Source organism: Corvus kubaryi, unplaced genomic scaffold, assembly GCF_017639235.1.
Source record: "Corvus kubaryi isolate FWS band 111438036 unplaced genomic scaffold, C.kubaryi_AGA036_p1.0 37272, whole genome shotgun sequence".
Classification (NCBI taxonomy): Eukaryota; Metazoa; Chordata; class Aves; order Passeriformes; family Corvidae; genus Corvus; species Corvus kubaryi.
In genome coordinates, this window is record NW_024581084.1 from 2967076 (window position 1) to 2981378 (window position 14303).

Here is a 14303-nt window from a genome sequence, read left to right on the forward strand (position 1 = left end):
ACCGCCCCCGCCCCGCCCGGCCCGGCCCCGGCCCCGGCCCCGGCCCCGGCCCATGCCCGGCGGAGGCGGTAACCAAGATGCTTTATTGGAAAAGTACAAAGTGGTTCCCGATTCGCAGTACCGAGCGCCACTGCCCGGCCGCCGCCCAGGTCCAGCCCGGGCGCAGCTCCGGCCCTCGGGCAGGCCGCAGCCCCGCCGCCCCGGCCCCGAGGCCCTCGGGGCCGCTTCTCGCCATGCCCGCCTCAGCGCAGCGCCGTGGCTCCGAAGAGCTGCACCAGGTCCTCGTATTCGGGGTCGATGAGGTCCGAGGGTTTCTCCCCATCATCAGTGGTGGCCTCCAGGCTGGCCCCAAGGGACAGGAGGTACCTGCAGGACGCGGAGCTGAGGCGCCAGGCCGGGCAGCCCTGGTCCCGCCGCCTCCCTCGCCAGGAGTGGCACGGCCCGAACAGCCCCAGGGGCAGCGCAGGGACCGGGTACGCCCCAAAGGAGCCACAGCTCCAGCCCTGTGCTGTCCATCCTCAGGCTTTGCAGCACTGGCAGACCCTCACAACACCTTACCTGGCTATGTCAGCATAGCCGTCGCTGCAGGCCATGTGCAGGGGTGTCCACCCGTTCTCATCTCTCTGGTGGATGTCAGCGCCGTATTTCACCAGGAGCTTGACGCAGTCCAGGTTTCCCGTCAGCACGGCTTCATGGAGGGCTGCCATGCCTGAAGGGAGAGGAGGTGTTAGCGCCCTGGCCTGGGGAAGGGCTCTGCATCCTGAACTCACAAGTTGTGCATAGCTCAGGAAAGGGGTCCAGGAACTCTCCTTCTCAGGGAGAGGACTGTGGGGAAAGAAACGAAGACTGAGGAAGCCAGAGGAACTGCTGTGGGTTCCTGTTGCCCTTCTGCAGCATGAATACCCTGTCTGGGATGGTGCAGCACCCACTGGCCTGGCTAGGCAGGACAGAGGGAGGGAGGAGGAGCTGCCCCTTAGAGCAGCTGCTCCGAGTCCTGACCAGGACTCACATGGAGACACGAGAAAAGTCTCTGGCATCCTGCTCTGCCTGAGTTTTGGACACTCCTCACTAATGAAGAATCAGTATGGACAGAAGGAAGCCCGGGGTCATTTGAGCCTCTGTCTCCATGGCCATGTAAGAGCAGAAGCTGAATCCAAGCACAAGAAAAGGACAAATCTAGGCTCTTTATTTGCCTGTAGTGATCAAGGCATTCCATAAACAGTTGCTGATGAGGCTGTGCAAACAGAACACAAAGCTTTCCCCGTGAGTCCCTGGAGTCAGGCATACAAGAGTGAGCAGTGCCTGTGAGAAACAGGCAGAGCCAGAACAAATGCAGACCCCCCAATCTGGGGAAAGGGCAGGAGTCCAGAGCTCACAGACTGGCCTGTGCTTGCTGCTGCTCTTTGAGGTCCCACCACACTACAGGTGCTCAATTGTGCCTTACAGGGACCCAGTGGCCAAGCTCCCCCTTCCTACAGCATGTGCTATGCTGTTGATGGGAGATGATGGGGCCCTGGCCTGGGGTTCTCAGGCCCTGCTGGGCACTGCTTCCTGGTAGGGAGGGACCTGGCTTGCTCCAGCCCTGCTGAAGGTGGCCCACAGCCCTGCTCCAGTGTCCCTCACAGCCCCACCAAGCTGTGCCATTGCTCTGCCCCAGCTCTGCTGACCAGCAGCACTCACCAGAAGGGTAGATGGTGTCCAGTGTCACCTTCCTGGCTCGTATGAACCTGCCCACCTGCTCCAGGTCCCCCTGTTTGATGTGGTCCTGAAAGACGACATCGTTGGGGAAGTGCACAGTGCGCGAGGCCCTCAGACGCGGGGTGTACCGGCCGTACCGGGGCACCGACAAGGGGCAATAGTCCCTCATGCTCACAGGAGCCTTCAGGCACAGCGGCATGGGGGGGTGCTCAGCACTCAGCCCGGCCCCTCACTGCACTGCTGTCTCCTCTTCTGCCTGTCAGGAGCCCTCCTTGCTGCAGATCTGTGCTGGCCCCCACACTGCTGTGCTCCTGCCGCACCCACGCCTGTGTCAGTGTCCTCTTGCCACGGGGAAGTGGCAGCCACCGTGCTCTCCTGCGCTCCCTGAGTCACATGCAGGAGGTGGCACCTGGCACTTGCAGCTCATCTACAGGCCTTTGGCCCAGGACTGATGACTCTCTAGGAGCACCACGTTATAAAGACTCCCCTGGGCTATTTTGGGGACATGCAGCTCATGCTATTTGCCATGATGCTTCGTAATCGAGCTGACCAGGCCTGGAGCTTCCCACTTTTGGGCAGAAGTTGGTGTCTCATCTTACCACCCACCTGTTGATGTGCCCATCCGAGGGGTCAAATCTACTCTTGCATGGATAGCCCCTCAGAGGAGCCTGGAAGCAACTTCCCAACATCAAGCCCTTCTGGGGGAAGGGGCACAGGCACAATCAGCAACCCAGGGAACCGGCCACTTGTGTCCCCAGCTGACTAGTGCAGTGTGGATGTGCCAGGGCTGTGGTCACAAACACATCCAGAGCTGTCACCCTCCTGTAGCTTCAGGGGACAACTTGAAAGGAGCAGGAGGAGCTGTGCAGCCCAGCACAGCTGTGACAGCACACAGCCCAGCATGGAAGCACAACCTGCATGTCAGATGTCCCCTGTGCCCTTGTGAGGACAGAGGTGCTGCTGGTGATCCCAAGACAGGTGCAGAACCAAAAGCTTGCACTGCTGGTCCCTGGTGTTCCTTGTTCCTTGAGAGAGGGAAGCAGCCGCTGCTGAGGGCAGGCTACTGCAAGCAGCCTTGGAGGAATAGCAGAATAGCACCACCACCAGACAGCTCCTGCCTCCAATACTCTTCACTCCAGCTCTACTGTCGTGACCCAAAAGAGAACCATCTGCCACAGAGGAATCATTCAGGTCCATCAAGGGTTTAAGCAACCACTGGTTTTTTCCCCCATCAGTTTGGGCATGTCAGATACATAAGCATTTTGTGCTCTGTCTGCTGCTAGGGATTATCCAGGCAGGTGTGCCAGAAAAAATCCATATGCTGCTTTAGGAGTCAAGGATTTCACTCTGCTACTCCTGCTGCAGACTCTTGCCCTGATCCTGGCAGCACAGTCAGCCGCACACCTTAGAACTCCTGCACTTATTTATCTGCTGGCAAATGCATCAATCTCTTGGCTGAGTGTCTGCTTGTTAGATCAGCCTGAACACAGCACTGGGCATCCAAGCTCAGCACAGAACACTTCCAGCCTGCTTTCTTGGAACAGCAATTAGGCATGTACCTGAGATGGCTGCTAAACTCCTGCTCTGCCACAGGGAGCCTTGGGCTAGGAGAGGCCCCTCCTCTAAGCTGAGCACAGTGGGTCTCAGCACAGGAACAGAGGAGAACCACTGCAGGGCTCAGACTTGGTCACACTTCAACTGGCTTTACAAAATGGACCTATTTGAGTCAAATTCTAGACAGCATCTTCCAGTGGAACTTTACTAGTGAAATTCCCTTCTTCCCCACCCCAAATGGCCACTGCTGCACCCCAACAAACTGCTGGGTTTGTTGGGGTGCAGCAGTGGCCATTGCCCACCTTCAGTCATGTGGGGGCACAGCCCTGGAGGGAGGTGTCTTCAAAGATCCTCCTCCACATAACTGCAAGTAAAGGTCTCAGACATTCCTGGCTGCTGTTCTGGCAGGGACAACCCTTCCTGATCCCTTGGTGAATGGGTGCCTGCTCAGCCCCAGCCCTGGTGCTGCTGTGCCCAAAGCTTGGAGACACCACATCAGGACTCTGCTGGGGTTCTGCTCTCAGGGAGCCACAGAAGAAGGCTGGAGCTGGAGACAGAGACAAGTGTTGTCCAACACCCCCGTGCCACTGCTCCAGCACACACCCCCACTCACTGAGGCACGCCCAGTTGTCCTCTAGCCTCACCATGCCCTCCCTGTGACATTTATAGCATATTTTCTAACCCAAATACCTTCAGCAGCAAGCAGCAGATTTGGAAATAGCAGTGTGGCTCATGGGGTCATGTGAGCCTTACTAGCAGAGCCACAGCAGCCCTGGCATGTCCTGATTCACTGCTCCAGAGCAATGTCCCCTCAGCCCAGCCAGCTGGCCAAGGGGCTGTGCACTCTCAGAGCCAAACCACGGCCCGCTCACTCCTAACAAAGCACCTGCACAAGCCCAGGACATGAGCATTGGGAAGTTCTCTTCCTTTACCAATTATGCAGAGAAAGTGATACACACCCTGTTGCAGCAGAGCCTCTTGAGAATCACCCTACAACTCTGATCTCCCCTTCCAGGGTAGGTTCAAATATTCTACACTCTGATAAAGACAAAGAGACATAATAGTATTAAAATCTCAACTTTATTTGGCCATCAAATTCAGTACCAATGTTATTGTAGCAGAATGCTAAGAACCAGCCTGATGCAGCTCAGGCCTGTGAGGCACTCCCTCAGTCACATTCCCAAACTCGAGTAATTGCAAATGTCCTGTGTGATCTGTTTATCAGGCCCTCCCCCACCACCCACCTCCTGGGTCAACCCACTCAAAATAATTCATGGAAAGGGATCGCAAGTTTTGTCTTTGATCAAAAGGATGTCAACACAGCTGGTGAGCCAGCAGCAACCTCCACCCTCAGAGCCTGCCACAGCCAGTGCATACAGTATTCCACCCCTCCAGGAGTTTGGAATAGTCATCTCCAAGTGTCTTGAAGGAGAGGGGAAAGGAAACATCTGGCTAGCATGAAGAGAAGCACCTTCACATACACCTTTCCCCAGGAAGCCATCAGCCCTCTGCCCCTACATATATTGAAGGCCAGCCCCAGGGAAGAACAGCTGATGCCATTAAGGACCCTGCCAGGTGCAGAAATCAATTAGGGGCTTTAGTTCTAAAAGAAAGAGAAAAAGCTGTCTTGGAAGATGTTAGTGGCAAGGCTCCAGATTGTCAGGCCACTGAACTCCTGGTACCACCTCACAACCTCCTGTTGCCCAGAAGAACAGAATTCTCCAGACAAAAGCTGTGTACGAAAAAGTACATCACAATAGAAAAAAAGAGCCCAGCTGGCTGGGCTGGCTCCCTAGTGACAGTTCCCTTTTCAAAAGCCAAAAGAAAGAAAAGGTAAGTGTACAGACAAGTGAGGGTAAAGCGTTACTTTAGAAGCCAATCCCTGGATTTCCAGTCATTTACCTTCTGCTTTAAATCTTAATGGGTTTCTGACTCACAGGGCTGCATTACAGCAGTCAATTTAGTGTCTGATTTTTTGGATGATGTAATCAGTCTTCTCTTTACAATTCATCCTTTTGGAGTTTCTGCTCATCCTCATCACCGTCCTCAAGTTCCGTTTCTTCATCTGTCTCCAGGTCCTCTAGATCCTGTGGAGGTTACAGACAGCTCCTGGTTTCTGGCACACGAGGCAGATCCAGAACCAAGCACTGAGCAGCCACCCTTGTCTGGTCACTGCTCTCTGCTGCCATGCTAACAAAACATCCAGAGACTGCTATCAAGAGCTTCAGACTCAGGACATTAAGGATTAGGAACCCCTGGAAGCTGGTACCTGTCCACGTGTAATAGTCTCCACACCACCCGCAGCAGATGAGAGCTTCCAACTAGATACACAGATACATGGCATTGATCACATAGCCCAGTTCCAGGTGCTGAGTGGAAGTTCTCTAGGGAACAAGCCCTGAGTGCCCCAGCAGTGCACAACCACAGCACTGCTACTTCACACTCACACAGTGCTCTCCAGATAAGGAGCCCATTGCAGGCCCACTGCCAGCCAGGCTGCACCTGAACAGATCACACTGCTGTGGGCACTTTGTTCACCAGCAATATCCTCTCCTGACATGTAACAACACAGGATCTTATTTAGGACTGAGGATTCAGGCACAGAACCAGCTCTGACCCATGCTCGCTGTTCCCAAAGGCCCAAAGTACTCCATCCACATTACTCACGTCATCAGCTGCCGCCCCATCCTGACCTCCACTCTCCAGGAATTTTTTGAAGCCTTCTAGTGTCCTCTCCCCATTATAGTCAATTACCTACAGAGGGAAAACATAAGGATGCTGGTTATGGGTACTACAGACCCACACCCCTGGAAAGGAGAATTCTCTTTCTGAGCAACAGTGAACATGCCAAGCAAAAGGGAATTTAAAAATTCACCTTCACCCATATGAGACGAAGGAAAACAGCTCAGCCACTAGACTTCAGAGATCACTGCGAGGAAAGAATAGCCTGCAGATGAGCACACTGTCCTCTATGCTCCCTCTTTTCCCCATTCCCACTTCCCACTCCCCCCCAAACTCTTTCCCTGCAGCCCAGACCCCACAAAGGGTCTTTGGTGTCCTGTAGACTTGTTGTGTTCCATCCCGACAGAGTGCAGATCCCTCCCAAAGGCCTTGTCCAAAACAACTCGAGCAAGCAGCTGAGCATTCCCGTGCTCCCTGGCTACGTGACTGCACGAGCCTGGCTGCCAGCTTACATTTCTGCCAGAGCCTGCAGGGAAGAACTTGAGTGTGGGGAAGCTGTGGATTTTCACTGCCTCCACTTCATTAGCTGTTGAGTCCATCTTGGCAATGACAATGTTCTCATGGTCCCTGTAAGTTTCTCCCAGCTTGTCCCAGATTGGAGCCAGCTGCTTGCAGTGACCACACCATGGGGCATCTGTTAATTACAGAGAGAGAGTTGCACCAACAACCTAAGGAGGTACCACTCCTCCCCAACCAGACAGCTCTCACACATCTTTGCAACCAAGGCACTGCCTTTGGGGGGGGGGGCCCCAGACTCTACAAAAGGCTTTTCCCCTACTTCTGGTCACACAATGCTTTGGCAGTCCTTTCATACTAGTTACTTGGAATCAGCTGTAGGAAGATACTCACAGAACTCCACAAAGACATTCTTATTCTCATCAAAAGCAACTTCTTCAAAGTTCTTCCCAACCAGAACTTTGACAGGCTGCTTGTCCCAGTCCTCAGGAAGATCCTGACTCATTAGGTGGGGCTGGAATAAAAAGTGAAATTCAGACATACTGTTTGCTACATAGCTACTTGGACTGAACATGCAATCACGTATCCTGGAAAACCCAGGTTTAACCACCCCCACTGGTGCCTCAGTCACAGGCTGTGAGCAAGCAGATGAATTGGTCACTTCCTCTTCTTCCCCAGAGAGTCTCCTTCCCACCCTGACCCAGCAGGAATAGCAGGTACTGTTGTGCAGAGAGAATGGCAACAGAGCTCTGCAGGAAGGAAGCAGCACTCCTGACAGCCCCATTCCCAGAGGACTGGGCTTTGCTGCACCCACACTGCTGGGTGAGCCGCACACAGCCCCTCCAGCAGACAGGAGCTGACAACCCTTTTCCCTGTGCCACAGAATTCACACCTTCCACAGGCTACTGGTAGAAAGAGCAACTGGATAAACAGCACAGTGCCCACAGGGGGAGTACAACTGCTTGGCCATGTCCAACTCCCTTTACTTGGCTCCCTCTCCTACAGCCTCCAGGTCCCAGCAGCTTTGCCTTTCGTTTCTAATCACAAAGCCCATGGGATGTTCCTTGCAGAAGATGGACGGGCTTCTCCACCTGGCTCTCCAGCCCCTCACAGGGAACATTTCTGTTCCCTCTCAGCTACCTTGTTCACCACCAGTACTGTTTATCCACATACCTTGATCTTGCCTGCCAGGAACTTGTTACAGAACTCTTTGATCTTGTCTGCTGTGAGCTCATCAGATTCAGGTTTGTATTTGGTCATTTCTTCCTCCAGGGTGATCAAACGTACAGCTGGGCACTCTTCCTTCTTTAGGCCAAAGAACTCCAAAATCCTCTGGTTGTCACTGTGGTCACTGTCTATGAAGATGAACAGGATCTTGGGAGGAAAAAAGTGAAAGGTAGGAGGTGAACATGAGTACCTTGTGGCTATTGACACTCCACACACTCACACCAAGTGTAGCTGAACTGGGGTCTCTTCCTGCCCTGTCCCAGAATAGAGAGCTGGCTTAAAGTCCTCCTCCACAGCTGCTCCACAGATAAAGACAGTGCTACACTTCTCTGCAGGAAGTGGTCTCAGCTCATGATCCAAGAAATCCATCTCACCTTCCCTTTGAAGTTCCCAGCTGCACTCTTGAAGTTGTCCAGCTTCCCTTGATAGTCAGACACACTTTTTGGTAGGAAAAGCAGAATATGAGTCTTGATCTCTCCTCCAAATATTTTAGGAGCAGTCTGGGGAGTAAAAAATAAACTTTATTTTTGGAAAAGAGGCAAATCAGTATCCAGACCACTTTAACTCTGCTATGCTGACCAGCCCACAGCAGCCTCCAATACTGCAGGACTGCTCTGAGGTGTGAGCTTGCTCACACCTCCTTTATTTCTTCCCACTCCTCCATACCCCCAGTGTCAGCTCCACAATAAAACAGGACTATGGAATCTTACAACTAGACCTTTGCTATATTCTTGCAGCAGCCATGGGAAGGGCCTTGTCAGATATCTGAAGACCCACCTGCTCAGTGAACTCTATGACCAGAGGCAATGAATTAGACTTGATGAAGTTCAGCAGATTATCTTTTGTGAGATCCCCGTCAAAGTTGTTTTGGCCTTCATCAAACTGCAAGAACAGACATTCTTCATTAGAACACTTGCGTCCCGCACAAATCTCCAGTCACTGCCACAGCAGATCTCAGCTGCACTCATTCAGAGCAGACTCCCATCTCAACAAGGTAACCACATGCCCACATAAAATCTGGATCAAGGTGTCTATCTTCCTAGCAAACAAAGCTTTAAATCACCCCCCAGCAGAAGGTAAGCAGCAACAACAGCCAGGTTTAATCTCAGCCTTGCTCTGCACCACTGTGAAACCATTTGTGATGCAAGTCAGCAAGAAGGACCCTGAGCAGCTGTCTCCAGCCTTGCAGCAGCTTCTCCTCTGCAGCAATCAGTGGTCAGAGCAGACACTGCAGCCAGACAGTACTGGGAACATCTGACAGCAAAGCCTGCAGCACTAACTTCCTTGGCTCTGGGGGGTTCGTTCCAGTCTCCGTTGTTAAGAGACAACAGCACATCACACCAGAGGTGCCAGGTCCTGTTTTACAGGGCCATCACCTGTATCACCCCTGACCAGGATTCCCAGAACCCTCTGGCAGCCTGTAACAGGAACAGCTGCAGTTGGCCCATCAAGGTTAGAGGGAGGATGTGCAAAAGGGCACAGCAGTGCCCTGGCAAGGCCATACTTGAGGTGCTGACAGAAGGAGGAGAGTGGACTCAGATAACCTTCTGTTAGGAGAGGCACACCAGCCTCAATGGAAAAGGCAAGGAAAACACTTAGCATCAGAAAATAACTTTGCAAACGCTTTGAGAAGCTCTGCAGAGCACTTCAGCACCATCAGGACAGCTGTGCGAGTCTGGACAACTCACATAGAGTAAGAGAAGAACAATGAGCCAAACACTCTCAGTTTAGACCCAACTAATGGTACAGAGCTGAGCCAAAGCCCAAAGCCAAAATAGGCCATCAAGTTCTCCTGCCCTTTTCTCTTTGGTTTAGAGTAGACATATCCAAGAGCTCCCATGGCACTGCCATGCCATTGCACAGGAACAGGGAGGAGCCCCGATGGCTGGACAGATCTAGGCTGCTTCTCCCATAGAGCCAAGCACTCCTGCCCCAGCCCAGTGCAGGAACCACCTGGCACATCACAGTCACTCCCATTCCCAACACACATGAAAGGCTGCCAGGCCCAGAGCTCTGCCCAGCCCAGCACTACCCAGAGTGGGGCAGACAAAGCTATTCATGCAATAGGGTACAGCTACCAAATGAGACAAGAACAAATATTCCTCCCTTCCCATCCCCATTTTGCTAATGCATTTTGAGCTCATTAGGCCAGGTATTCCCTCAGCCACACTGACCTGAGGGGCTCTGACTCAGAATTTAAGTCTACAAGCTCCCATCGCCATGAAAATAACTACAATGTCAGAGGCATAGGAGAATAAAACAATTATTTCAGGTGAACAAAAAGAAAGTCTTGTGTTAGGTTAGGCTGGGCAGAGTCATGATTGATGAGATTACAGGTTTACTAAGTCTGAACCCAAAGCACTTAGACCTGCCTCACACCACCTCTGGGTGAGGAGCCACCAAGCCTAAAGAACCTCTCTTTGTCTGCTCAAACCTGAAAGTTCATCCCAGTGACAGGGATTTTCAGGCCTCCATTAGTACATTTATTTGTGATTCTGTAGGTAGTCAGCATCCCTCTGTACATAATCCACTGCCCCAGTCCAGTCAGCTGGAACTGCAAATCCTCTTAGGAGCTTCTTTACGATCCCTGCACTGCAGAACCCACAACAGTGAGACAGAACAGCTCTTGGACACAGCAGTGAGTGACAGCAGCAGAGGCCAACAATGAGCAACAAAAAGCAACTCTGCTAAGACACAACCAAATAGCACCATGACAGCCAGAGAGCTCATCTACTGTTCTCTTTGGCCTGTCCAAGACTGTGTGACTATTGCTGCACTGCAGAGAGTTGAGGAACAGGGAAGTGAGCGAAGGAACAACCTGCACTCAAAGCCCAGCAGCTCTGGGAAAAGAGCACAGGGCTGGGAGACTGACACAGCTGCACACTGTGGCTCCCTGAGACTCCCTCACAAAGGGGCCATAGTCTCTGCTCTTCCTCCCCAGGCTCTGAGGCCCAAGATCAGCTACACTGAAGCATGGGGCCTTTGCTGTTTTGTCCAGGGCTGACCTTGTTGGAATGTGACTAATTAAAGAAAAGGGAAGAGACAGCAGACCCCAGCATGGTGCTCAGGCCTAGTACCAGCCAGTACCTTCTTGAAGAGGATGACGCTGTCCTTACTAATCTGGTACTTGCCGAAGACATCAACACTGGAGGAAATCCCAAAAGGAATATCATCCACAGCTTCTGCTGCCAACAGGAACTCCTTTGCTGCCTCTGATGTCAAATCCTGGAGAGTAAAGAACAGGGTCTCAGAGGGCCCACATCACCTGAAGCATTCACATCCCAGGGCTCAGCCCAAAGAACTGGAAGATCAAGTAAGGCAGGACAGCAAGTATTGCACAAGGCACAGAGGAAGCCGGGAAGGCCCTGGACACACACAAGAGCATCTCCAATGGAAACACAAACACTACCTTGAAGAAACCAACCACCACCACTTCACTGGAGTCCACCAGTGCCTCCGCAGCAGCCACATCAGTCAGGGTGGCAGCAGCTGGGCCCGTGCGCTTCCTCAGCCAGCTGATGATGTCATCTGCTTCCCTGCCAGCTACACCAGGAGATAAAAAGGAGTCACTTTCCCCTCCAACTAAGTTCAAGACCACAAAACCCTCAAGCTTTGAGAGAGACCTTTCAGCAGCTGGTCAAGAGATCAGCAAGACTCAAGATAACGTTTACGCAACTCATTCCCTTTCACTCATGGTGCAATTAAGCTAATCCCTAATTGATAAGTCACGGTACAAGGGGCTCCCAGGAATCCATTCTTGTCTCACCTCCTGCCCCTATCCTTAAACTTTGATCAGCAATGCAGCACTTCTCCAAGATCTCAGTATTAGTTATGTTACTACATCACCTTTTCCTTCCAACATCTTTATTCTGGATGTTACCCTCTGTTACCCAGCACTGTGTAGCCTGGCTTAGCTGAATTCTGTCTTAGCCTTCCTTGCAGCTCTCTCACACCCTGTGTTGCCACCCTCACCCAATGGCCCAGGCCTGTTTCCAGTTCTGGGCACTGCACTGCCTGAGCCAAGTCAGGGCACACAACAAACCAAGCTCAGGCCACTTTGCTTTCCTACACAAAAGCAATTTCCTCCACTCAAGCTCACCTTAGGGATCTCACCAGAGGGAGGACACTAAAGGTTGGCCTGTTCCACATCAGCCCAGCACCATTCCCAGGTTACTGTTACAGTGGACCTTGTCCAGCCACAGCAGCACAGCTCGAGCACGGGGCCATGTGCTGGGACCCAGCGCCACGTTGCTGCCCTCTGCACCCTGGCGGCGCATCCAGACCCAGTTCACCCATGTCCTGCCCCTCCTCACCCGTGTACTCCTTGGGCGCGGCTTTGTCGCCGTTCTTGAAGAACTTGATGGTGGGATACCCGCGTACGCCGAACTGCTGCGCCAGCTCCGACTCCTCCGTGGCGTCCACCTTAGCCAGCCGGATTTCCGAGCCCTCGGCCTTCAGCTTCGCCGCCGCCTTCGCATACTCGGGAGCCAGCGCTTTGCAGTGCCCGCACCACGGGGCGTCTGCGGGATGGGGCGTCAGCGCCGGCCGGGCCTCCCCGACTCCACTCCCGGGCGGACCGAGGCCCTCTCGGACTCACGGAGCCCCGGGGGTGGGGCGGGCCACGGGGCCGCGCAGACCCCGCGCCCCAGCCCAGCCCAACACACGCCCGGGGGACCCCGTCCCTCAGCGCGTCTCCCCGGCCCGACCCCTCCGTCTCCCAGCCGCACCCTCGGCCCCCGCCCGCCCGTTCCCCCCGGCCCGGCCCCGCCGCGCTCACAGAACTCGACGAGCAGGTATCGGTGCTCGGCCAGCGCCTGCTCGAAGGAGTTGGCGCGCAGCACCAGGACGCCATCCTCCTCCTCTTCCTCGGCGGCGGCGCGGGCGGGCAGCAGCAGGGCCAGGCAGAGCAGCGGGAACAGCGCACGCACACCCGCCATGGCTGATGGCGGCGCTCGGGACGAGCCAAGGCAAGCGCGCGGCCGCAGCGCCGCCTCCCCTTATAAACCCGCCCCCGGCGGCCGCTGCCGCGCGGTATTGGCCGCGCCGCCCACCTCCCATTGGCCGGGGCCGCCACGGCGGCCGCTCCGCGCCTTCCATTGGCTGGCGCTCCGGGCACGCCCCTCGCCCGCCGTCTCGGGTTGGCCGTCGGCCCCGCTCCCCGCCCGCGGGCCACCATTGGCCCCTTTCCCCGCAACGCCGCCCGTGATTGGCCAGCGCCGCCGTCTCGCGTGGCCCCCGCCCTCGAACGTGGCACTCGGGAAGCGCCGCCGGGCGGCACCGCGCGTGCGCGCGGCCACGAGCGCGTGGTGCGTTCTGACTGGGCCGCGCGCCCCACGTGACCAGGGCAGCGCGCGAGGCTCGGCCCGGCCCGGCCCGGCCCGGTGCAGCCGCGGTGTGGTCCCGGTCGCTTCCGTTCGTTCCCCCTCTCCTTGGGGCTCCCCCTTATGAGCGACCTTCACCTCAGGCACCGCCCGGCAGCTACTCGGGGTCACGGCGGCAGCGCTGCCCCCTCCCGACCCTGGCTGGCTGTCCCCTGGCGCTGGGCTCCGACCGGGCCGGGCACCGGCCCGGCTGCGGCTTGGGACGGTCCCGTTTCGCTTTGTTGTAACCTCTCCAGTCCCGGAGATGGGCCAGGGGAGCTCAGGCAGCGCTGGCGTCCCCGCGCCCTCACAGAGAAGGCAGCAGCGCGGGGACTCCTCGTGCCCCCCGGGCCGAGCAGGGCCCGTTGAGGCTCCAGATCAGAGCTCGCGGTTCCGTGCGGAGCCTCTGCAGAGAGCCGGCACAGAGCGGCCTGGTGACCGTGCCAGAGGATCCCTTCGCTCGGGTCTGCCTGCACTGCCCCGCTACTGCCGAGGGTCCCAACTGCTGCTGGTGTGCGCTGGGTAGGGAAGAGCCCCTGGGCGCTGCCCGTGCCCGGGTACCGGCGCCAGTGCTCCGGGGGCTCCTGCGCACGCAGGTGACGCGCTGGAACGGGGGCAGACTCCGGGCTTCCGGCCGCGCCCTGGGGATTTATTGCCAGCTCGGGGCTGCTGCAGAGCCGCTGCTCTTTGTTCTAGGCAGGGGCCGCGCCCGGCGCCCCGGGCCACTGGTGCGAGGAGCAGGGAGCTCACCAATTCCCCGTGGAGAATCCGACTGCCTCGAGTGCTGCCAGGAGCTGTTGCCCGTTCAGGAGCTGCGGCCGCTGCTGAACCAGACGCTTTTGTCGTGCCCGGGGAGAGTTCAGCGAGGTTTTGGAACGCAAAGCTGAGCACCCGGTGAGGGCACAGAGGCCACCCAGGGGCGGGCAGACATAGGCACGTTTGTCTGCCAGGGAGGGAATCAGCGGCTGTGTTAGTCCAGGCCACCTCGGAGCCATTGCCCGGAGAGCCCTGGCTCCTTGCTCTGCCAGAGGGGACCTGCATCCGTGTCTCTGCTGAGAGGGCCAACCTTGCCCGGGGTAGTCCTGCATAAGCACTCTTGCTCCGACCTGGCTGCTGCACTCACAAAGCTGTGGTGTCAGAGGGAGCTGCTGCAGCACTGGAAAAGGGGAACGGCCTGGACTGCTGCTGCACAACTTCTGGCCAAGATTCCTGAGGTGTATCACCTGGAAGGGGCCAAGGCTTTACCTTAGGAGCCACAATTCATGC

At 55.7% G+C, this 14303-nt stretch overlaps 2 protein-coding genes across 3 annotated transcripts; both read right to left on the reverse strand.

The window, feature by feature from the left end:
* Positions 1-174: 174 nt before the first annotated feature.
* Positions 175-2054, reverse strand: PPP1R27 (protein phosphatase 1 regulatory subunit 27). Of its 2 annotated transcripts, XM_042025656.1 has the most exons (3): positions 1681-2054; positions 559-709; positions 175-366 (listed from the first exon to the last, which is right to left on the reverse strand). In XM_042025656.1, the coding sequence occupies exons 1-3, from the start codon at positions 1895-1897 to the stop codon at positions 243-245; spliced, it is 492 nt and encodes a 163-aa protein (XP_041881590.1). In that variant the 5' UTR covers positions 1898-2054; the 3' UTR covers positions 175-242. The 2 variants fall into 2 exon arrangements, with proteins under 2 accessions (XP_041881590.1, XP_041881589.1); XM_042025655.1 differs by having other exon boundaries at positions 559-1757.
* Positions 2055-4313: 2259 nt separating this feature from the next.
* P4HB (prolyl 4-hydroxylase subunit beta) lies at positions 4314-12671 on the reverse strand. The gene is made up of 11 exons (XM_042025649.1): positions 12455-12671; positions 11991-12197; positions 11087-11220; positions 10765-10902; positions 8455-8559; positions 8052-8177; positions 7624-7824; positions 6844-6964; positions 6447-6628; positions 5920-6006; positions 4314-5339 (listed from the first exon to the last, which is right to left on the reverse strand). The coding sequence occupies exons 1-11, from the start codon at positions 12612-12614 to the stop codon at positions 5253-5255; spliced, it is 1548 nt and encodes a 515-aa protein (XP_041881583.1). The 5' UTR covers positions 12615-12671; the 3' UTR covers positions 4314-5252.
* Positions 12672-14303: the final 1632 nt, after the last annotated feature.